The 26058-nt window shown below is 37.8% G+C and overlaps 1 protein-coding gene across 1 annotated transcript in view; it reads right to left on the minus strand.

The window, feature by feature from the left end:
* The window catches only part of fhit (fragile histidine triad diadenosine triphosphatase), a 212454-nt gene that overhangs the window by 42063 nt on the left and 144333 nt on the right, over positions 1-26058 (minus strand). The window contains exons 4-5 of the mRNA XM_079483745.1: positions 8129-8274; positions 6774-6803 (exon numbers count right to left, since the gene is read on the minus strand). Coding sequence (XP_079339871.1) covers positions 6774-6803; positions 8129-8274 — 176 coding nt within the window. The remainder of the gene's footprint in view (positions 1-6773; positions 6804-8128; positions 8275-26058) is intronic.

The following is a 26058-nucleotide window of genomic DNA, read 5'->3' on the forward strand; positions in this document are numbered from 1 at the left end:
CTTCTCGGCCAAAAATCTCCAGCTGCAACCAACTTCTACAGGAATAAAAGGTGTGTCCTTTCCTCAAATTAAAACAGATGTATTTTAAATAGCTTCTGACCATGAACAAATGTGCAAAATGGCCGATCTGCTATTTATATTGTTTAGGTTAAATCCAGTTAGACAGCCAGACAAATGCGTTTTGTTACCAACAGCTGGCCACCAATAAAGACACGGGGGGTCAAAAGCTATATAGCCTCACAGCGCAAACTACAGATTAGAGGAAGATAGATCTTTCCCCAAGTCGTCCACTGGAGAGCTGCATTGGCTGGGTCTCAAAACCTAGTGTGCTTCCTAGCTGGACAGCATTTTTAGCCATCATAAACATGCTGATACAAATAGTCTACCAACATATTAAGTATAAATATATACAGAAATAGTATATATAAAGAAATGTTTAGTGTAAGAGGAACAGTTGCGACCATAAGGAATTTACCGAAATAGTTACATGGGTGATCAGTGACTATCTGTATGTTTTTTGATGGTTGTTCATTTTTCTTCCATAGTGGGATTTTTTATTTATTTCTTTGTTCTGTTGAACACAAAAGAAGATATTTTGAAGAACGTTATAAAGTTCTGGGGCACTTTTAACTACCATTGTCATTTTTTCTAATAAGGTATTTCATGTCAATGGAGCCAAGAACTGTTTGGTTACAATCATTTGTCCAAGTATCTTTCTCTGTATTTATCAGAACAAAGAAATGTCTACAGATTGAGTAAATGAGGACAGAATTTTCATTTTTGGGTGAACTGTCCCTTTAAATAACACTTGGTTTAAAAGGCCACATAAGGGTACAGGACATAAACAAGCAACATCTGATCTACGTAAATGCAACAATTTCATGTCTTCTGGTTAGACGCAAAACAGATTTAGCTTCAATCATACATTGGGCTAAATTTTGTAGTGTTTTCTCATGGGTGCAAAACAACATAATAACTATAATAACAGGAACCTACAGAAAATACGCAATACGTGCCATCTCACAGGATACGTCCAGTTCAGTCTGTACACCGTCAAAAATATTCCTGCAACAGTCTGTTGGTCTGTGACATCATAATGGACCGATTGCAATGTTCAAAAAGCAGAAAACTAGAACACGGACGTCCTCCTGCGCAAACCATGACCAAACCCGCTTTAAATCCATCACAAATGGTGAGGCGTTGTTCAAAACAGTCCATACATAGAAACGCAACTCAGTTATGTTGGTAATGATGAATATGTTCAGGAGTTTTTAACTGCAAACCCTCACGCACCGCGGGCGAGATAAATCACCATCCAAAGCAAGACAAATGACTAAATTCCTGAGTCACTCCCTGGTTTTCTGCTAGATAGAGAATAAGGAAACCCAATTTCACCGTATGAATACTTAGATCTGTCTTCTGTCTTCATATAGCTCTAGGCAGAGAGGTTAGTAAAAATGTATTCGCTTCTATAGAGTGCAGCTCTTTTATTCAATCATAGATCCATTCTTTCGTCCTCCATGTACTTCCAGCACCAGGCACCTGATTGCAATAATGTGAGTGATAAATGGATCCAGTGCTGTGGCATAGCAGGTGTGCTATATGCAAGGGATAATCTGTTTTCATAAAATGACTAGGCAGGGTTCTAATTTAGAGTAACTCCATGTTCCAAATTAGTTTATAAATTATGGAAACCGCGCTACTTGGTTTAGGAAGATTGAAAAAAATGGATTCTTTTTTTGCGAGGTCCATAGAGATGTGGAGCATTTCCCAGACGTCGGGATGAAGGATTGTAGCTGGATCGAAATTCACTACATACACTATTCTATACATACAGTAGTGCACCATATGGAATGTCATCTATAATTGTAGTATCATCTGAGTAAACAATTTCATTTCACAGTTCCCTTTTTACCCATAATGCATTCTGATTTAAAGTGCATGTGTATACTTTTGCCTTTTATCTCAATGTAGAAAATACGCTGAGCTTTTCCAATTTAGTTTTTCCACAATGCAAGTCTTCCACTTTTCAATGTTAGTTTACTATTATATTATAGTAAGTTTGAAACTGACTTCTATAATGTGTGATATTGGGAAAAAACAAAGAAGTTTAGATTTTTAAATGTTTTCTCATCTTCTGTAGGTATAATCATTGTGAAATAAAAAGTGCATCATGAGTTAACAATATAAGTGAACATCAAAAGAATATATTAAATAATCGTTATTAATAATCATTTTATAAAGTTGATTTTAAACATTTATAAAGTACATATAATCTTGCACGTGAAAACTTACTATACTGTGTCATTGACTATACAGGGAGTAGTGGATATGCAACCGAATGGGTGATTTCAGACACAGCCCATGTTTTATGATTTCACAGAGGCTGAATATTTTATGTCAAACCCTGCAGGCATGTACAATACCGGCTTTGTGAGTTCGTCCATGTGAACATAAAATTTAAAATACGAAATCCATTTCTCTTAGACCACTTTTGTATTGACAAACCGACACGTCTTATTGCGAGCGCAGGCCCTGCTGAAAAATAGATGAAGTTATAAGCCATAGTTAATAAATTGGCAAATAAAAATAAAGATTAAAAGAGGCTCCAGGGGGACAACTGCGGCTTTTTCCCCAACATTTTTACGGCAGCTCTGTTTGGGAGCATTTTTCAAAGCACATCACGTCGGCCTCTAAACTGTCCTGACTGTGAAACTTCCGCCGTTCTCTGGGACGGTTTAGAGATCTGATGTGTCTCTTTCACCATCTACATCCCATATCAAGCGTAACATACGGACACCATTGGAAGAGTCCGGAATGCCGCGGGTCTGAATCCTGCTCCGTGATGCAGCTGTGGCCAGAAGTGCCGATTTAGAACGGGTCTTTGGCGGCGAACTGGAACTCGAGCATTTCCATTAATCGAAAGACAGCGACGCTGTTTTTCTCGGCTGGGGAGAATTGATGTTCCCAGCATGCTGTGTGGGGCTAATGAGCTTGAGGAAGATGATACGTAGGGGGAAAAAGCAACATTAACAACACCAACAAATAGACAAGAGAACCAACTGCTTCCAAAGCCATCCATTAAGCGCTAGTGAATATTTATGGCACTGCCCACCTCCCTCTTTCCTGTTTTTCATCTATTTTGTCTTTTGGTGCTTAAAAGGGTCTTGCTTCAAAGCACTGCCTCGAATATGGAATAATTCATCGCAAGACGATCATGAAAGTCTTTATAAACAACTTAAAACACCTCAAATAAAATACTTTGTGCTGTGTGCATGTTACAGTTATTTTTAATACGTTCGTCATAAATGAAAGAAATTAACCTAAACCTAACTCAAAGTAGGCTAATGCTAATGCGTTTATAAGGTAATAGAAAAAAAACACCAAAGTTTCTATATTCGCCAATTTCAACAATTTAGTCATCGAAATCACAAGTTTTGCGTGCCCACGGGGAAGCTTATACAGAGACATTATTTACGACACAACTGCGCTTATCAACCGCATGGGGGAACCCGTGAGCAAAGGCTTAATGGTGTGGCTTTAATAACCTTTCCTGAAAGCAAACAGCAACATAAATCTTTGCCTACAACAAACAGTTGTTGCACACCAGAAAGCAAGTGCTATGCATTCAATCAAAACATTAGGATGCAAAGCACTGTCTATCAAAAGATACACAACAGAAGTTTCACTGCTAAGGCTGTGGATGAATTTCAATCATCAGAGAACATTTCTGTGCCCTTGGAGGCGACGGAGAGAGAGTACTTGAATGGACATCTCAAACGTGACCAACCCGAGTGACGCTCACTTAATAGAAATGTTTCCGATAATGATTCAAATGATCATGGACGCTGAATTGTAAAAAAGGTATTTACCTGAGATTTAAAGATGTCACATTTACAAAACACCACACAGGCTAAATTGAAGTCTGCATAAGATGTTAGCAGCGATTGTCTTTTTTTCTGTATCGTGATGTATATCCGAGTGAAATGGCTTCTGAAGAGAGAACAAAATGACTAGATTTCATCCATCGAGAACTGATGGGATGCTACACTGAAAACACCAACTATAGGATTAACTTCATTTTTGTGATAAGGTAAGTTTAGTAATATTTACTTAAAAACTGTGTGCATATGTTGCGCACATTTACAAAGAAAACGTGTAAATCTTCCTAGTTGTTTTTTACAGTGTAATTGCTAATTGCAGCGATCTATTCGTAGGCGAGTCTCTGATAGCCCGTCACTCACGCCATTACTCATGACAAGAAGATTATGAGGGCACATGAATAAAAAACAACGAAGCACAAGTCATTTATAAAAAATTCAGATTCAATTCCATGGTGACTTAAAGACACAAAGTACTTAAAAGGTTCTATTGGCCGAACAGCAATGATCCTGAACAAGATCCTTGTTTAGAGTGTTGCAAGCACTCCCAGAATGATGTTACGTGGCATGCCCAACCGTGGACCACAGCCAAAATGTAAACACTTGATCCACCAGAACTTCCAGTTACTTTTAGTTTTTTTGTATTATCTTACACATCTAGTTGGATCTTAACTATATTTGTGTTTAACATTTGATTGGGTTATAAATGTTCTGTTCTTTGTATTCTGTAAAAAGGTGTTCTATAACTCCAACCCCTACTTTTACGAGTAGGACATCTTCCTCCAACCTGCACTAAAGGTGCACCTACAGAATAAAACATCACTGCCTGTTCCAGAGTAAAAACTGGAGGTCATAGTGTTGCAAGCAGTTCCCCAATTACTTGACAGTTCGCTTTTATTCGAAGTACATCCAGAGTTTGACTCGAGCTATTTTATCAGTATGTGTGTTCCCTGGGCATCGAACCCATGACCTATGTGCCGCTTACACGATTCTCTGCTGGTTAAGCTGCACTGCCATTGTCAGCGTGCATCCGTCTCTGTTTACACAAATTCCTATTGATGAGTCGCGTGACCTTGAGGAAACTGAAGTAGCGACACACCAACTGACCAGCTATGAATGCTGGGTAGACTGACGTAATTCAATTAAGACAACATAACCTTTAATCTGCTTTTTAATTATACTGGTAGTAGTAAAACAAAATCAATAGCATAAGAACGAAAATATGTTTAAATACTTGATCCTTGATGGAAATAGTGTTGTGTCCGGAGAGTTTTACATCAGTTCACTTTAAAAGCTTGCAGACTACAGAGTGTCACTGGCCTTTCCGTTCAACAAAACTAGACCTCTCATCGAGTACGCTGAACTCTCCGACTCACTCCTGAAAGATCAGTATAAATACACACCGGCGCTTGTAAATGGATGATTATAACAGAAATGCTATGATATTGACTTAAATGTGCTTGTTAAGGAGAAATTCTAACAGCGCGTTCATTTTCTGAAGTGCCGTCGCTCCGACTGTGGAAAACAAGGCACTTGTTTATTTCAAGACCTCTTCAAACCTCTACGATAAACATTAAAAATGAAAAGCCATTTTTCGGTGGTGCTTCAAGTGACTCTTCAAACGTGGAATAATTAAAAGACAAGTTTTCTGCCGGAGAGGGAAAGAGAGGGAGGTCATGGTTCTTCCTTCATTTAGTTCATTCGTTTTGATTTACCATTTAAGCAAAACATCGGTTCTTGAGCGAGCACATATATTAATGTTCAAAACTGTCTCCGTATCTTGATCCGCAACGGTAGGCTGATAATAATTTTAATAAGTTGCTCCAGATTTCACAGGAAATGTACGTTTGACATCATATGACGTGAGGATAAGTTCGTAAAGCAACCTGCAATCTTATGTTTCAAACAGAGGTGGCAACAGAGAGACAGAAGTAACCGACCGTAGCTTTAAATGACCATCAACGTCACTTTGACGGCCAAATCTCACATTACTCTCCAAAAGAGACAGAAGCATTGGAATTCTGTGCGTTTTCATCTCGCCACAATCATCATATTTAACAGCACTTCCGTTTCAATACATTTCCACACCTCAGGCCACGGGCTGCTACACATGCATAATTAATACTTCATACCACATGCAATTAAACATGACTTCACACATGAAAGACAATATAACCGATGTACCCGGTAAAATAATTAGCACGGAGAAACGCAGAAAGGGCACAAAAATCACTCAAAATAAGCGAGTTGGGCTGCGTGGTGACAAATAAAAGGTTGTTTTCATTTATTATGGCCTTTTATGTTGGAAACCTCCATTGCAACCACAGAGAACACTACTCACAATCCGATTCATTCCCAATGGGTGAAAGTTACATTGCTCGGTGACGACCACGTATTTTACTTGGAAACGCATCTTATTATGAAAGTCATGCTGCACTTGAATATTTTCATAATATAATACGTTATATTTACATGCATTACTCGTGCATGATACACAAGTGTAGTAATATATTTTATATTCAGTGTAAAGTCCAGAAACATTTGAATTCCAATGAACTAGAAATCAAATTGCAGTACGGTTATTCAATGCAATAAATGTAGTCTATGAAACACATGTACTAGAATCCACTGAAAGCACAAACTGGGAAAAATGATCACACTTCTACACAGCTTTAGGCAAAGTCAGAAAAGCAAAGAACCCTCTAAACGTGAAGTCAGGCATTTCAAAGTCACCGTCACTATATGCCCACAAGATATGGACAAAGAAACATGCATAATTGACATACTCAAAGGGTTTAGTGCAATAAATGAAATACTATTATTATTTAACACCAGATAAGTGTCACAGGAGCCTCATGATAAATTTATAGGGAGCGCTTATTAAGACTGTACCTTGACTGTCTGTCCCGCCTCAGGTCCGTCCTATAGGGAACAGAAGCGGATAATTAGTTGGGAATTCAGGAATATATCCGTCAATAATTCAACAGCATTTAAATTTCAAATGAATCGCTGTGCTGTCATGTGACCGCGTGAATGTCAAAGTGGATTATTTTTCTCTATTTTTTATTTTACCTTGATGTGCCTGTTCGTGATCTTGAACCGAGGGGTACTTGAACATTCAGTTATGTTTAAATGCTTGGACTCAAGAGACTGAATATGTAGCAGTTATATGACTATATGCATCAAACTAAGGTAATATGGTCAGTATTTGTGTTTTTGTGCATAGACTGAAAAAGGAGGTGAATATAAGGAGGTGTTATATTTAAAGAATATTTAAAATAATAGCTGGTCTTTGAAACTCAAATCAAAGACAAAAGGAATCCTGTCACAATCACTGTTTTATAACATCAAAAATCGTAATAGCAATATTTCACAGGTCTAATACATGTGCAAAAAATGTAAACAGACAGACAGACAGATATTTTTAGTGCTCTATCGTTTTCTTTCATTTTCACATGAATATTAAACACCTCAGATGCATCACCTTTCTGTGGAGAGTTTTTACAGAATAACTGTCTCTTGAATCGCAAGTACATTCATCTTTTATCTCATATCAGCTCTTGAGGCAGAGATATCGATTATTCCTTTTTTTCAGACAAATAAAAATATGTTTTTCTCGTTGGTTGTCAGGGAAGTGAAATTTGCATTATATCAAATATTTAAAGTCACGCACACACTAGGCAAGACTGAGGGCAATGGCGATATTTTAAAGTTTTCTCCTTCATTACTCAATAAACCTAATGTCTTATGACATGAGTAAAGTGTAGAGGAATGTACTTCAAAAAAGTGTTTGGCTATTTAAGTCCAATAAACACATTTTTATTTTTGTTATAAATCATCATTATTAGTTGCCCTTTATGTTTGTCACTGGGTTTTGCAAATATCTAACTGATAAAAAGTATTAAAAAAGGCTTGTCAACTTTGACAACATCATATTTATTCGTGTAAAAAGTGCAATATTTCTTTCCATTTCCTAAAATAACAAATGTGGACGTACAAGGTTTCAGAAGGCGACAATAAGAACTGTAGTAGAAACTATGTATACGATGTCTAATACATTTTACAAGCAAAAGAGTTCCCGACGGAACGTTTTATCGATACAACAACACATTTGCTGTATGAAATGAAGACAATATTATTTCCGACTTGCAAAAGTTGTGGTTCTCATTGTGCCCAATTAAAATGATATCAACATTTGAAATCCAATATTGAGCAACAATGTCAGAATGTAGATATTTTTCTCTTACCTGTATAGCGATGGTTAGAGATGTCGCCTGAAAGTGTTTCTCAATAACATCTGCCACTCTCTGTGTGGTCGTGAACAGATCTGACACTTCTTCGGGACGAAGATCCCGAAACCGCTCGACGACTCGAAGAGGGCAGACTAAAACATCTTTAGGGAAAGCTTGTCAAGGAAAGTACATTTGATTTGAAAACAATATACAGAATTTGTATCGCATCCTGTAAAACCAAGCCTTCGGAAGGCTCCTTATCAACATGTGAATTATAACACTGAATTATCCATACTGTCCTGTACTGTAAAATATAACAGCAGTAATGTTTAAAATCACGTATTATTCTATTATATCTATATATCAAATACAGAGATATAAGGCCAAAAAGCACTGTTTTCAGCTAATTCAACCCACGTGTATTATGTTCTCCTACCTAGAATAGAGCGTTCCACTCAAATGTATAGCTCAAGTGACACAAAATGTTGTATAGAAGTTATACAGTGTTTTGACAAAAATGTAATATTTCTGATTGAAAAACCTTCTGGAATGCCTCGTCCTATAGACTTCCATTGTAGGCTAAAAGCAATACCATGAATGCAAACCGAAGGTCGATTGATACAAAATCATTTTTCTTTGTTAATCGAAAGCATCTCAGACTCCATCAAAAGATCTCAAGATGTCTTGCACTCTGGAAAAATATCTGTAGGCTTTGTAACAAACTCACCTTCGGCAAACAAAGCGTTTTTTGATGTTCGACGGACAATCGAAAGAGACTGGCGAATACGAGAACAAATATTTCATCACACACGCAATAAAGACAAACATTACACAGTGGGCAAAGTCCCCTCACTTTATTCAGATGAATAAAAATCTCTATAATAACTACAGAAACAGCAGCGTACTGAACATATAAATGACGGAATGAGTTTTGGACCCAGAATTTTTCTCTCTGCCCTGAATATTAATAACATGAGCTCCAGCGCTTGCACACGCGCGCCGATGTAGAACCAATCACACACACTCAAGCGCACAAACCCACACCCCTCTACACAACCAAAATAGAGAAGAACCTCCATGCCAGACAAATTATTGGAATATCAATGGTTCTGACGGAGGGAAGATAGGACCAATTTGAATTGGAAATGGATGAATGATTCTGATAGGCATCAGCACTCAAAACAGAACGTTCAGAGAGCCGCCCTCCTTCTCGCCCACCAAACGGCTTTTATTAAAAAAGATTCATAAAACCTCTCATATCATATCATGTTTTTTGATTGTCGCTTTCATCTTCACAAATGGGCCCTTCTACTTTTCCTGTCCTTCACTAGTGGCGGCGCTAGGGGTGGGTTAAGGGGCTGAAGCCCCGAATGTTTTCAGTAAAGCCCCAAATGTTTTATAACCATGCCGTGTACGAATCACTTAGGGTCCGTTTACATTTAGCGTCTTTTGCGTGTCTATGGGCACATGTAAGTGTTCCTTCTTCTTGGAAAAAAACATCTAGAGTGTAAAAACAACGCCATTCTCCCAGCAGCTTCTGTGGCGTAGTGAGTCGTGACAGCGCTACATATGAGTGCAAGATCGAATCCACCTTTTGCCGAGCAACATTCACATATCAGATCAGAACTCCATATCCATATCATATCCACCTACATTAGAACCGCCCGTCCTTCACAACAAATCAAAACATCTACCACCGGATAAAAGTTTGACTGAATGTATTGGTCTATTGGTTACCTTAAACCCTCTATGCATTATTATAGATGTTTTATACACAGTGACAAACATATGTATTTTTTTTTCAGCTTATAACTTAATGCTTATCTCTTTTCCTCTGAATGTTATACGTAGACAAAACTGTGATCAGTTTTGGCACAATGTTGCCTGATTGCAGTATATAAGTTTGTTCAGTTTTGTTGAATTTACTATTTATATGCATTTGTTTAGGTAAAATAATCATTTTTGTTTCATTCTGTGTACTACCAACAATATTTCTCACAAATTTCAAATAAAAAAGATTTTTCTATTTTCATTTATTTGCAGAAAAAATGAAAACTGGAGAAACAGGACCTGAAATACTGCAAAAAAATTCAGATTCAGATTCACTTTCAAGCAAATGTAATATTTGTACTTGTATTTAGGATACTTAGGAATATAAAAAAATAATAAATACATTTATAAAAAATAGTGATAACCTTGATTTTATCAGTTTTCATGTGTCTTGTGTTTCACATTGCTGACATTGTCACTCCTGAGATTTGATTTAGTTGAAATTCAACAAACACTGGACTGGAACGGCCACAATGCATCTAGAAATGTGAACTGAATTAAAATGTTAAATGGTCTCTATTTTTCACACCTGCACACTTTATATTAAAATGCTTATTTACTTACTAATACACATGAGTCTATTTAGTTTTTAGTGTGTGCGTAAGTGTGTAAGGAGCGTTGGTTAAAGGTTCACCTTTCAGAAAGCAAAATATGGCACAGCACATGTGCACACCTGCTGAATGAGCTATGAAAACAGCTGCTGGTGGAAAAACATGATCAATATTTGGATCTCTGTTGGCTGGTATTTGCTGCTCCCCTTTGCATGAAGAGAACGTTTTTCTTGTCTTTTTTCGCTTAAATGCTTAACACCTAAATGCCTTCAATTTTGACAAAATGTGCCTGCGTAATAATGTCTTCGCAAAACTGAAAAAACTTTGCCAGCGCTGAAGATATATTATTCATGTGTACAAAATCAACATGAGGTTCCATTATGGAAACCAAAATAAAGAAACGCTACTATCGCAAATAAAAGAGCCCAAATGTTTAACTCTCAGATTGACATGCAAAGATGAATGCTTAGCAGGACCCTTATCGGCTCTCCGGAGGACTCAAAATCTTTCAAGTCAGAGAGGTCACGAAACGTATTGTAGAAAGAAGCTCAACAGCCCATGAAACACATTGAAACGGCAGGCAGAAAAGTAATCAAACTCTGTGTCTATTTCAGGAAACACTGGGTGGCAGGTGGTACTCCGGCTCTTAAACAGTAAATGTCCACAGGATGAAAAACACGTTGCCTGCCTCTCTAGGCCCATGAGATCGATGGCGGTCTACCGGGTTTTCACAAACACTCAGCAAACCTTACGAGTTTGAACAAGTGTATTAGGGTGGATATTAAATATGGAGATCTAAAATACAGCAATAATAAATGAGCAACACATCTACCTGCATTCCTCACATATTACCGAAAGTCAGGTCGCACTTCAAAATGTGTGAATCATTGCATTATATATCAAAATATCAAAGCATCTGATGCTAGACCTTGAACGAGTGCACCGTGCAAAATTCATCCCGGCAGATTCCGCGAGGGGCAACGCGTGATGTGTTTCTTCAGTTTTCATGTGCGGTCCACTGGAATGCTATCCCATATCATATTAACTGATGCGTTTCTTCCCAACACACACCCGTCTCACACACACATCGCTGGGGATTTCAAATCAGCCTTTGCTTCAACAAAGACGACGAGAGCAGAGGAGGAATGAGAAGAAAATGGCTCTATTTGGCGGGAAGTTACCGTTCAATTGAGGAGTCGGTGCGTGAAGTATTGCTGAGCTGTGGGTCGATCATCTTCACAGAGCGTACGTTTCAATCCATACAAACACAGAGAGATCATGAAACATGTATATACATATTGCTTCAGTTTTAAACTAATTTTGTCTAAAGAATACAAAGCATTTCTTTTTCATTTGCGTCCAGTCGTTCGGGATCCGCCGGCTGTCAGTAACATTTCAGTTTCGCCGAATGATGATTGTTCTTCGTTCTAACCTATCGAAATAAATCATATTGTGTCATTATGATAACCTTCCCTTTTAATTGCTTTTCCTCTGTGTCACAGAAAAGCAGGTTGCGTTCACATCCAACTCTCCCTCGGGTCGGCCGCGTCCATTTCGAGGTGTCACACGCGGAGTCTTTCTCCTATGATACCGTACGCTCCCGTTCCTGCCTATTTGCCTTGCTAATCAAGTGTGAAGGATGATTCTGCAGGCCGCAGAGAGAGCGTCTGTCACATCATAATAAGACACAGACATGCGGATGGACCTGTGTGTGAAAACTGCCATTAACCTGAAGGTGCAACACCGTGTGTAGAGCAATGATGAGCACGTTTCATGGATCAGAGACTCAAAAAAGAATTGCAGGGTGCTGAATTTCAGTGTCACATGTGCGACGGAGAAAGGCAGTGACACCGTCGGTATTGCTGTCGGAGTCGAATGCTATAGTTCAGCTTTGTCTTCTCTTTTGCTAATAGTTCAGACATGCAGATGCGTCCATATGCACTCTCATATATTATGCTTTATTAGATGATAAAGGTCATTTATGGCTACTGCATCATACGCGGAGGTATATGAATATACGCGGTACATGGTTTATGATGATGAAAGATGTTATGGCTCTATTTAAGATCAGATGTCTCATATGTTTCCAGCTAAATTGCTAAAATACGCATGGAGATGTAACTGTATTGTAGAGGAAAAATAATCTGGATCTGATGAGAAATGTCAGAGTTGAACTCAGTGAGTTCATATTAAAATCATCAATATTATCGACTTTTGAAAAAATCTGAACTCGGTTTGTGACCATTTTGAGACCTCCTTCATCTGAAACGTATAAAGACATTCGTGAGATTTTCGATGTTTGTTTTTTATCAGGAGAAATATCTGAGACACAGGAGACATACAGCTAAAGTAAGCAAACGTTTCCATTTGCGTTTTATTTATTCTCATTTATTGTTGAAAATGAACAATCGTTTTTTATCAACTTTTACAATTGAATAAACAACAGCATCATACGTTTTAGTAACAGTCGGTGGGTGTGCTGTCTCGGGATAAAATGATATTGCGTCTGCTTATACGGTAGGCCTTGAGTCTCTTGCAGGTGGATTATATAAAACTAAATCTTGACAAATCTTTCAAACTAAATGTTCCACCCATCTGGTTACGAATCCCTTAATCACAGCACGTATCAATATTTACTATGTCGTTCAAATAGCCAGGTGTCTATTTGTTTAAGATCCTTAAACAACAAAGTTGTTCTTGTAAATCTTAGGGGCCTGCAGCCAGATCCCGGGGGTCCAGCAGACAGTTTACCCAAACATCAATGTCAATATTATAATCAATATTGTAAAAATACGTCCTGTTTGTTGTCCTCCCCCGAAGCTGAAATGAAATACACAACCCCTGCCAGAACATTCACAGTCTATCTTTTGCCTGGCATGCAATTTAATTGTCCTGGTTGATTTTGATAGGTTTAATTGCTGTTTGTGCGCCGGTGTTTGCATCTGTGCAGCGAGTACACAAAGCTCTGTGAATGGCACATAAACTTGACCACCACATCAGCCTATATTAAACCGTTCAGATGATTGATGCAATAAAAGTTTGAGCTGGCGACGGCTGGGAATCTTATGATAATTTAAAAGCCATTTATCTGCGTGACTATGCTTTTGCAATGAGAACAACTGGATTTGATTAAACTTACAGGGGTTCAATTGGCATATTAAACACTCATGTTGGTCACACACACGATTCTAGACATCTTTCTGGGTTTCGTTATGCCTTTCTTAAGGAAAACCCCTATGGCAGCAGTTCTGTCACTCCAGCGGGCGTCTGGTGTTGTTTTGGTGGGTTTTAGCAGCCCTGTAATAAGGCCGACGGGCTGGATTGGTAGCTGTGTGTCAGATCTTTTTGTTCTGACAGTCCTGTAGTTAGGCTGTGAAGCGAATAAAGGCAGTTCAATTCATTTTTCCCCCGCTGGGTTTTTCACAGGCTAAAAGACTGTCTGTATCGCTCAGTCTGCGTTCTGCTTTTGTGACCGAAAAAGCCCCTTTAAGTGTCAAACCTGGAGCAAGAAAAAAAAGACACTTGACACTTGCAAAACTATTCTTCTATCATTTCATTTTTGACAAAAGACATAGATAAAAATACACGCGAACAAATAAAAAACAGGCACACTGGGCTGTGTCACAACAAGGACATAAAATATACCCATCCACTGCATGTCGGAGTCAAAGGCTGCAGTCGTTCTGTAAATGGCCTCATGACAGAAGGACTTCCTGTGTTCATTAGGCTCTGCATTGACCAGTGTTCATTTTGACAACACATTTTGATTTAGTTTAAGTCATAGTCTTTTGACAAAGAAATGCATATTTCAGTCATCCCCATTGTTTTAGTCTACAAATTATTGAAAAAAAGTGTAGTTGACTAAATCTATATTATATTTAGTCTACTAAAATCTGCTTTAACTGCTGACTGTTTTAACTAATATACTTTGAGCTCATTTCTGGGCTTCATTCTTGCTTTTTCCAATAATCGTAAGTTGTTCATTCAAATTAGCATTTTGTTATTTCATGTACGGTGAGTTAAAGGGGTAACTCCTACCAAAAATGCAAGTCTTTCATCATTTACTCAGCCTCAAGTTGTTCCAAACCTGTATAAATGTCTTTGTTCTGATGAACACAAAGGAAGATATTTGGAAGAATATAAAAAATATAAGGGCCATTCTACAGCATTCGTGTAAACTGCTCTCTCACATAAAAAAACACAAGTTTTCAAATCTTAGTTGTTAACTAAGATCATTCTATAATCTTTCGGAACCCACAATAATATTACAAATATCAGTAAGCTTTATACTGTATATATATATATATATATATATATATATATATATATATATTATCATCATTTATTGAGTACTTTCACTTGGGAAATGGTTGACCCGATCACTAACCACTAAATTTCAACTTAGGAAAATTTTATTTTAAATATTTTATTTTTAAATTATTGTCTTTATGTAAAAAAAAATATGTCCCGGATTTTCATGTCACTACCGAAACAGTGTGTGTTTGATTTAAGTCACAGCCCTACATTTTTGATCAAGAATCATTACTGTGTCCCTCTCTCTAATAGCTACACGGTGATCAGATCGGTCTTATCATTTTGAAGTTTATGCATTTAAAAGTCTGAAAATCATTGTTTAACTTCAAGAATGGTCACTTCCAAACATATTTTTGTTTTGGGGAGTTATTCCATTAAATGTCGTTTTTATGCAAATTTCGTACATCTGTTCAGAAACCATGTGCCTTGACCGAAACGTATCACTGGGTATCATTGTTTCGATAGGGACAGAGAGAAAAAAGCGACACGTAATCCTTTATTTGGGGAAATAGATAAAACTCCATACAGTTAAGCAAATCATAAGTATTTTAGTAAGAAAGTCTGATTCAGCTGTGCAAATTAAATATTGTGATCACTACCAAATTATTACCATCAGTACTGAAAACGTGTGTGTCACGACTAAAACATGAGATGTTTTGTCAAAAATAAAGTGTATTCAATTATCAACTTTGTTATGATAGTGTTTGGTTCAATGTATATAAACTAATGAATCCGTAACTTTGAAATCGGTATGATCAATTGTATGCCTTTTACAAAGAAAGATTGGATTGAAAATATAACAAATCTCATAAATTAAATTGTAACTGTTGTTAATTTACATGTGGAAACATTTTAAAAGACAGCAAAAAATATATTTCAAAAGTAGATTTGAACAAAACCTTAATATGTAAATATAACCCTTCTTATTAAATGATACAGTATATCATTGTTTCGGTATTGAGAAGATTCGGGGGAAGGTAACATTTTCTAGCTAATTCCAATATAAGAAAAAAACTGTACAATTACTGGAAATGTGTAACTTTGATATTATACAATTTGAATACATAAACCAAATCTGGGAAAAAACTGTGATTTTGCACCAATTCTGTAGAATGGCCCATATACAATATTTTTCTACAATGGTAGTCAAGGATTTCACAGACATTTCAGTCGCTAACATTCTTTCAAATATTCTTCTTTGTGTTCAACAGAACAAAGACATTAACTCAGGTTTGACACAACTTGAGGATGACTAAATGATGACTTTTATCCCTTTAAGACCCTGTCGTGTTAAGATTGCAATAGCCATTACTTCTCTACTATTCACTTTCTCTCCGTCACGTATGAAGCCTGCCAAAATGTAAAAGAAATTTGCATTTGATTGTCTCAATTTTAACATCAACTGCAAATACAATTTTTATATTGACTAAACGTTTTAAAAGCACAGTGTGCACAACGGCACCTTGCTGGTTTACTGCACTCTTACTTTTGTGGCTGTGAAAACCTCAAACTGTCTTTAAGTGACACTTCACAGCTTGCTCGAAGACTGAATTCCCATCAGCACGTTGAGTGGCAGAGAATCAGCGAGCGCTGCCGTGATGAAGACTGGCATCAGTAGGCCAGTCAGCGCTGTAACAGCCGCAACAAGACAATACGACGTACACAACACACAAATCTACACCACCCATCAAGCTACTTTCACAGAAAACACAAAGCCTGTCTCTCTACAACAAGAACAAAACGTCTTGCCATCGTAACTTCCAGACCCGATCGTACATCATCTGGAGATGTGCAGGAATGGCGAGACCGAGGGAAAAATCGTGCATCTCGTTTTGACATATCCACTTGTTTGCGAAAAGCATCTGTTTTCCATTTGATAGATTCAGAGGAGGACACTGGTGTGTTTGAGCAAGGGCACCGTTCCATGTCCTTTCATTTCTCCAGGAGAACGCCTCTCTTGACTGACTTATCACCGTTTCACTCTTCCAGTAAAAAATGAAATAAATAATTGTCTTTTACAATGAATGATCCATCAAGGTGGCATTTGTCTTTTGATTGCACTTGTGCGCAGAAAAGAGCATCTACGCGCGAGACGTTTTCAATGCGAGGCGGAAAACAAGCCCACAATTAGAATGTGATTTATTGTCTTTCTGAATCAATCACGGCGAGTCCACCGCTAGAAGTAAAGGCCTTGTGATGAAATATTCAAGAGCGAATGTTTGCTCGCTGTGATATATAGCAAAGGATATCACTCACCCGAAGACACACCTGAAGGGTGAATAAACACACGGCCAGTGGTTGAAATTATGCGCACATGACTCCATATTTGCCACATAAACCTGACGCGAGCTCTTTAAATGCGCTGTGAATTTACAGCCGGCGTTACAGTGAAACATCTACTGTATATCCGGGGCCTTTCTTCGAGTAACACACCTTGGGTATTTGCATTGTAAACCTGTCTTCTGATTCTTCTCGGGTTCTTTATCACAACAAAGTCTCTTTTATTTTTGGATGTCTTGACATTTGTATTGAAAGTGATGAATAGGATGTGAGGTGATGAAGTGAAGAGGGGGATCGATGAATGTTGCAAGCCGGATTTGAGCCTAAGACACCAGCATGAGCAAGTAACAGAGAACCTTGTTCTTAAATGTAAAGCAAGTGGTCCAATATCTTTGCGTTAGGGATTCTTAAACCGCTTTTTAAAAAAAGAAAAAGAATTGTAAATCGTTCTATTTATCATAATTTTAATAATATTTTAATCATATACGTTGATTAAATTGATTAAATCTTAAACTTATATTTCTTTAATATCTAAACATCCTAAATATACTGTATATTTGGGCTTGAAATTAATATGTTGCCTAAAAACAACTAATTGCAGATATTTAGTTTTTTTTAAATAAACTAAATGTTTAAATACAAAAATCTAGTCTAAATATTTTTTTATTTTAAAAATATAATTAATTGAATGTTTTAATTTTAAAAAGTATTAAACAGATTCTCCTCTACACTCCTAAAAAAAGGTGCTTCAAAGGATTATTTTGGTTCCATAAAGACCCTTTAACATCTGAAGAACCTTCAAAAATGGATCTTCTATGACATTGCTGTGAAGAACCTTTAAGCACCTTTATGTGCAGACCTTTACTTTAAAAATTTACATAATTTCACTTAAAAACAATAAAAAACGGACAAAAAATAATTTATTTGCACTGTGAAGGACAGAAAAATCATTAGGGTTATTTCTCACGGTCTGAATAAAGAGCTGGCCTTCGATTCCTTCAATGGCCGCCGCTCCGCTCATTTGATAGTGAGTGTCTTGGGTGAACTTCCCCGCGCAATTATCATTAAACTGTCAGGTAGGATTAGAGGCTCGTAAGCTTCTGTGAGCGATCAGCACCTGAAAGAAAAAGCCCCGGAGATATCCGGACCAATCCAGGACCTGAAATGAAGGGTAGGCAGGCAGTAAGGAAAATCCTCGGGAACCTGCTAGGATTGTGAATACAACCTTTCCTTTACAAAACCTCTCTCACCAGGATCACTGTAAGCTTCCGGGATACAAAGTACGGATGTAGAGGCTTTAATAACCCCATAAAAGAGTTGCTTCTTCGACAAGAAAAGAGAGTTGTGAGGGGCATGTGAAATAAAGTTCTGAACTTGTCAACAGGCACGTCAGCAGAATTCAGAGCTTTTATTGTAGGATGCATTGAAGAAAGCTGAATTGAATTCATTTGTGAATGTTTGGTGTTTTGTAACAATACTTAAAGAGGGAATAGTGCTTGTTCTTGTAAATCCTTGTTCATTGTTAAAATTATACGAAATCAGATCAAAGATTCTCAAATTCTTGTGCTCTCAAAAGCACATTGATTCTGCCACCTTCATTTAAATTCCCAACAAGCCCTCCATAAAAACATTCTACCGCAAAAAAAACAAGCCAACAGACAGGAATTGACAGTTGTGCCTGACGCAATCAATAGCATCAATCCAGAAGCATCTTATAAATCTGATATGATTAAACAAGAAGCGGACGGGGGGGTTGACATGCGCCTGAATCAATAAACTGCGGTAAATGCTTCCAAGTAGAGCGTCATCCAAGACATGAAATCAGAGCACTTCTAGAAGGCTGTCTCACTCTTTCTTCTCTGAATAGCACCACTCACCACAAGAGCAGCTCGGCAGCATTTATGGATCTCAAGGTTAAAGGGGACGAACAAGCGGGGACTTTGGAGACAGCGAGATGTCGAAGCATTAAGTCTCGACTGTCAAATATCTTATAGGACCACTCTAAAATGGCCTCTCTCCACGGCCCGATGAAAGGGTCAGGTGCTGGTGTCAGTAAGAACATTTCAGAATATTCTAAACATCAGAGCTTTACAGACGTGTAGTGAAGAGAAAACCAGAGGTCCCTGCCGCTTTCTGTAACTTTGCCAGGTTGTATTATTAGCGTATTAACTCAGTTCGAAAACCTTGTGAGCCTATGGGTATTTTAGTCACATTCGACCATTGCAAAAAGTAAGTAGCTCTCGGTTTCACTTTCAGTTTTAGCAACGTCTGGAACTGCCAAGTGCGATTGAGTGGAGGTGGAGCTCATTTGCATATTCATGTATCTGCGTATACGTAATGAAACTAAGGTGTAGAGTTACATTCAAGCTGTTTTAAGGCAGGACAAAATATTCACAGGAAAAGGCTTTTAAATATGTCATTTTGATGGTCTGCGATTAGTTTTAAGTGATAACATTTTCGACCACATGGGGACTTTAAGTAAAGATCTGGTAGTGTGACGGTTTTATTGGATGTACGCATCTGGCCCGAAGATAACTTGCGATCTGTCTAAAGGCTAATAATATATCTATTTATATTGAATCAATTTATATTCATATATTATTTTATATCAATATTTTATTGTATAATAACTCAATTAAATAAACAATTTGTTGAATTTTATTGTATAAAATTAATTTAATTGAATAAACAATTGTTGAATGGGAAGTTTAGCCGATTCTTTTGCGTAATGTGTGTGTGTTCCATAAGGAAAAGACAGCACGAGGGACACAACATTACCGAGGACCTAACCAGACCGCATTTGCTGATAGTCTCTTCATTCTGTTTGTTGAGATGTTTTATAGTCGCCTTTGTCCCTGCATAACTGTTTTGATTCAGCATAAGCTTGTGCTGTAAATAATATTACACGTACACTCCGATTGTCAACAAAACACATGACTTAGTTTGACTTACCACATGCGGTTCATGTCCGGCATCTTTTAGCACTGAGACCGCGCCATCTATCAGTTTCAAATGATCTCCAAATACAGCGTTATATCCACCATTTATATAACATCCATCAATGAGATGCAGTAAACAAACACACCTCAACTTCTCTCACTATCGCAAGAGTAACAAGCTGCAGGGCCCACAGTGCAGCTAATTTTGACGTAGCGCAGCCAATCTTGATGGTTAGTCTTCCTATCGCTCCTAGGTTTACATTTTGGTGGGCTATTTATTTCGCCTTGCCGTGGGCAAGCTTTTACAGGAAAGGAAAAGTTGTAAGAGAAAAGTAAGTTATAAGTTGTTACGCACAACATTCCAAAACCTATACAAACCTTGGGGGAGTGCATCGAGCACAGGAATACTATGTAATGCGTCCAACTCGTTCTTTGACTAGTTGACAATGTTAAGCATGAGAAGCCAGCACGTTTAACATTGTAAAGAAGTCAGGATACATGAAACAGAGTTAAATCCCCACGCTGCTTGAAAAGCAGTTCCCTGTGAAGGCTGAAGACAAGAATATGTCCAAGTAGGAGTACGAAACAAAGCTATTGTGCTTTGTATACTAAGCACTAGATGTACAGCAAGGAAAGAGATGATACGATTATTAGACTGCTAGGCAGGTAAGGTGAGGCGAGACCTTGAGCTGTGTTTAGCAGGTCCCTGAGGGGAAGCTTCGGGGTATAAGACCGCCAGCAAAGTTGTTTGTTCTTAAAAGCTTTGTTGGAAAAGCAGAAGAGCGCGGTGAGATTACGGCACTGCCTATCCATGACTGCACAGGAAAAAAACATCCTCAGCCGTTTGAAGTTAATAGACTGCTGGGACAATGTTTGTGTTTGTTTTTTCATGATTATCGAGAGGCATGACAAAATGTTCTTTGTGTATTCTGTCTTCGGCCATCTGGTCCAGCACTAAGAGGAGAAATATTGCCTTTATTTTGTAAAATAGCACAACTATCTCCTATTTCCAATTCCTCTTCTCAGCATCACTTTGAACCTGTAACCTAATATTTACAGATTTTTATAAGAACATAGCTTGAAAATGAATATAGAAAGAAGCGTTATGAACAATCTATGTTTCCAGTATTTTGAAATGACAAATGTAAAACATTTTTCGAGAGTTTGTATCTTCTACGACAACATTGTGCTTTTACTGCAACACCACTTCCTGAGTGCTTTCAACAAACAATACAAAGAAAAGAAACAGCGCAGCACAGACTGGTTGTTTAGTTCCTTCGAGATCCTCCTCTGTGATGCCTGGAAAAAGCTTTGACGATCGCGGCATAAAATACGGATTTGTAAATGTTCACGAGCAATAAAAGTGTAGCTTTCTCTAAACAATGATGTACCATTGACAAATGGGTCAATCCTCGCTGGAGTTTTGTAAACGACCACACAATTGTGCGACAAAAACAGAATATAAAAAGCAGTGGTTATTATAGTTGAGAAAGTTATATACATCAGACAGTAAAAAGTTTGAGATACTCCATGCAATAGAGGAAAAATAAGAAAGCCATTGATCAGATTGTTTGTGAATCTTTCTGTGATTTCCCCCCAAGTTGTTTATCTTTACCGGACATGGAATGGAATGAATTATATTATAGCAACGAGACCATTGTATACCTACGGACTTAAAATAATCATTTTTAAAAAGAAACTTCATGTTTTTTGTTGATTGCAACAACATTCTTTGGCCCCAAGGAGGACAAAACCACCAGGGACCGTGATGCAGATCAAAGCGTTCAGCAAGCGATCATAAAACGCTAAAGGTCCCCGTGGTGCAGCCCATGTTCTCTGTTGCACAACGTCCCGGATGGATAAAAACAACGTTAATGGTGAAACATCATATCCTCCCCTCTGGATCCCTGTCATCCTCATCTAAGTCTGTGACGTGAAATCTCACGAGCCCTGAGCTCCGGAAACCAGCCTATATTCCTTCCAGATAATGATTTCAAAAGAACCCTTATAGTTAAAAGCAGGAAACGTTGAAACGCCGACGTAAAAAGTGGTAGCCTGTTTATCCTAAAGCAAAAGAGTAAAAGAACAAAGGTTGCAAGAAGAGAATAAGAGAACAGAAAGCAAGAAATTGGATAAAAGGTAAAACATAAATCCTCTGAGCTAGATGTAATGATGGTTGTGGAGGTTTTGAGAATGCGACCCTACAATCTCCTCTCCTGTCTCCTACTAAGCTTTACAATAATCTTTGGTATATTGTGTTACCGCTGGTAATCCCTGCTGGAATAAAACGCCTCAAACAGGCTTCAGATGGTTTCCAGGTTTAAATTGAGCTTGTCTTCCAGCCAGTTTCTTGCTTGTAGTACACAGCATGTCACTCATTTGATAGACTTAGGTGACCTTATGAGATATTAGGTTGTCTGCAAATACATTATGTGAATATTTTAAAAAGCTAAATATTTATCCTTAATGTGCAACACATTTAAACAAATGTCCCTCAAGAGTCATTATTTGGTCAAATGTAGTTTTGACACGAACAGACAAACAAGGTTTGTAACAACACTGTGTATTTATCCATAAAGGCAATACTGTATACTAGAAAAAGTGAATTTGTGTGATAACAGTTCTGTTTACATGGTATTAAACATTATTAAATGCACCACTATGTTTGGCTTACTTGTTTGTAAAATCCACTGGATTGTAAGTAAATTGGATATTCTGTTATTTGCATGTTTTAAAGGCTAATGTTTATGTATTAAAGATATGATTGTAATGAATTTAAGTTGTATAATACTTTTAATAAACAATTCTTAATTTGAATATACACTTAATATCTTTGGTGAGTTCTACCTAGAGTAATCATAGTTTTGACTTTAGTTTAAGTCGAATGAATATATTTTTTAAATATGCTTTTGTCATTTATTTATTTATTAAGCAGGTCTTCCTATCGCTCGTCTGTTGACCCGTGGTCGTGCTTTTTATGGGAGAACTGGCTGGAAGGGGAAAAGTTGTTACGAAACGTTTATTTAATGTTCGATAAAATAACTTTCCGAAACCTGTACGGACCCTGGGGGAGTGTATCGAGCACAGGAGCATGTTAAGCTTGAGAAGTCAGCGCGTTTAACAGTGTAACGAAGCCAGAAATAGCTAAACAGCCCTAGGATGTTATAAAATAAGAAAATACCCTGTTTTTGGGTAAATGATGCTAGACATCATTTGGATAGTTAACTCTCCATATTACAGTGTTATATATTTCACAATAAACTAACCACCCCCAAACATATGTATTATTATAAGATAATAGGTTATACCATATTAATAACATATTAATAACGAATCCCATCATTGTAAGACTAATTCAACGTATAACTTGGATTTACGTTTGGAAAATTAAAGTGTATATGTCAAACACATACACGAAATTGAGTTTATTTAATTTTCTATTAGAAATGCATTACTGTCGTTTCATGAGCTTCGTTTCATACCTTCCTCTAGTGATATGAATATCACCGTATGACATTTCTGTGAAGCACTTCAGACAACTGGCCAGACCCGAGCGCCGAGCAGTGACGTCTGGCTTGACGCGATTTATAATTAAATGTATGCTGGATAAACGTTGAATATCTGTGAAATTAACAGACAACAGTGTTGCCATGACTCCCTTTTAGAATGAAATAAATTGCATTTTGTGGGTAAGTGAGTGAAATATGTATGCACGGTGGAAATCCATTAACGTTCGCTACAGAAATGTTCCTCTCATCAAGGGATCTCAACCTCTGATTCAAATAAACCACTTCAGCTCATCTATTATTCAAACTGAAGTTCCATCTACAAATTTATTCTTCTACGCTCTTTGCTAAATTGAAAGGGATGTTGAAGAAGATGGAAAGACGGAGAAAGAACAAAATGATTGTTCTGTTCGTTGGCAAATCTGTTTAATATTAATCGGAGAATTTGGACGTCCTTGCCGTACGGACCGTTTGTATTAAAGCAGTGATGACATCATTGAGGAATATATACAGTGTTTTACATTTTAATTAGACTGAATTCTACACATTTCATGTCAGAAACATACTACAGGTATACAAATGTAAATGTTACATGATTATTATAAGGTGTTATGAGATTATTATTTCATGACAGATATAGCACAGCCATGCTGCCCACCCTATGGAACAGAATTTGCATAAATCTAAAACGCTGTCTGGTTTAACTCACTCGAATGGACGAATGCTAATTTGTATACGTGTGTGTGTGCAGGAGAGAGAGAATGGTGTTCGTTCAGCAGGCCGCCGAAGCCCAATCTCGGGCGGAAATGAAAGCCTCGGTTGACACTTATCTGCAGCATCCCTCACCTGGGGAAAGCCGACAGAGCGCTGGACCACCCCTGATAACCGCTTAATCAGTTCCCCTCAGTCTCGGCTATTTATGAAGGACGACCCCCATGCGGACAGGATTTTTAATTTGCCATGTAATCGTGTACACTGTTAAATTGGAGCACAGGGCTAGATTAAATTTAAAAGTCAAATGATTTGTGGAGGATTAAGCTTGTGCGGTGCGGTTTGCAAGATGATGATGATATTATGGATGCCATCCCGCGTTGACAACTCGGCAAACTTTTTTTAAACCGGCATCCAGCAACTTTGCAGATCGGGTTGATGTCGACACAGTGGGCAGCACTTTCAATCAAGATAAGCGCGATCGGCAACTTGCGTTATTAGCATGAGAATGGATGTCATTGTCTAAAAGGTATCTGGTTTAATTGGTGATCGCAACATTTTAGAAACGTTGAATTAAACTCCTCATGAATAAATCATGGAGGAATGTCTGTTTCTTATTTTCCTTCTCGTGGGTACGTCTTAAGCAGTTGTACAGCCCAAAATGTGATTCATTTCAATCTTGTATAAATCCATAAAATTAGCAAGCGAATGTGGAAATTCATTCCAAGGGAAAGTGAAACGTAAAAATCAGCTTGGGAGAAAAGACGAGACAAATGAAAAAGCGCAGTACAATCTGTTCCTGGAGATGATCGGGGCATTTTGCGAGGGGCGCGGAGAGATGATTGGATAGCATGCGTGTTAAATAAGAGCCAGAGGAACAGAATACCGGCCGTACCATATGTCACATGTTCAGTGACATCCATAAAGCCAAAACTAATACAGTCCAACATTTACTTCGCAGTAGATCTGAATTGAATGCTTTTCAGTTCTACTGTATGCGGCTGAGATGGTTCCAAGGCCAGGGACTCATGCAAGAGTTAAGGCCAAACCTTTTTGCATGTAAAAGACATTGAAACATAATAAACTGTAAAAGCCTTTATATACATTTTAAAATGTTATAGTGCAGTGGTTCTTGTGCTCTTTAACGTTCGAAACTTCTGTTATCAGACTGTTTTGAGTACTAGAGTGTTTGAAATTAGTTATATGAAGAAACAATGACTTCACTTTTCACCGAAGGCGCTTTCCGACCGGATATGTTCAGGAACAAGGTCCTGGAACGAGTAAAGAGGGCGTCATTCGTGAACTAAGTTTTCCCTCAGGCTTTTGCCCCGATTGCATACCAAAGGAACTATTTAGTGAGGTAAGCCGGTCAACAGCAACGTCATGTAAGCGTGTCTGTCGAACAACGACAAACAACCAAACAACAATAGTTCCGCCAATGACCGTCTGCTTACACGAACCCTGACCATGCCTCGGAAAGGAGCTAAAGTGTTCCTCCAAAAAGGTTCTCTGGAACTGAAAATCCATGGTTCCTGCGGTGTGAATACAACAAAAAGTGGGTACTTCCAGCAAATCGCCCCGGAACTATGAAATCCTTCCTGCGTTGAGAAAGCCACTTGAGATGCCATAGAGGAACCATTTTGGGTCTACAAAAGAACCGTTAATTAAAAGGTAATATAATAATATCTTTCTGGAATTCTAATAGTTGAAAGAACCTTTTTCCAGTACTAACCCATCGTGCGATGTCTTTCGCGTCATTCCAAGTAATCCTACTGAAAACCTTTAGACACTTTTGTGAAACAGGATCATTTTGC

The sequence above is a fragment of the Barbatula barbatula genome (genome assembly GCF_947034865.1).
Source record: "Barbatula barbatula genome assembly, chromosome: 20".
Taxonomy (NCBI): Eukaryota; Metazoa; Chordata; class Actinopteri; order Cypriniformes; family Nemacheilidae; genus Barbatula; species Barbatula barbatula.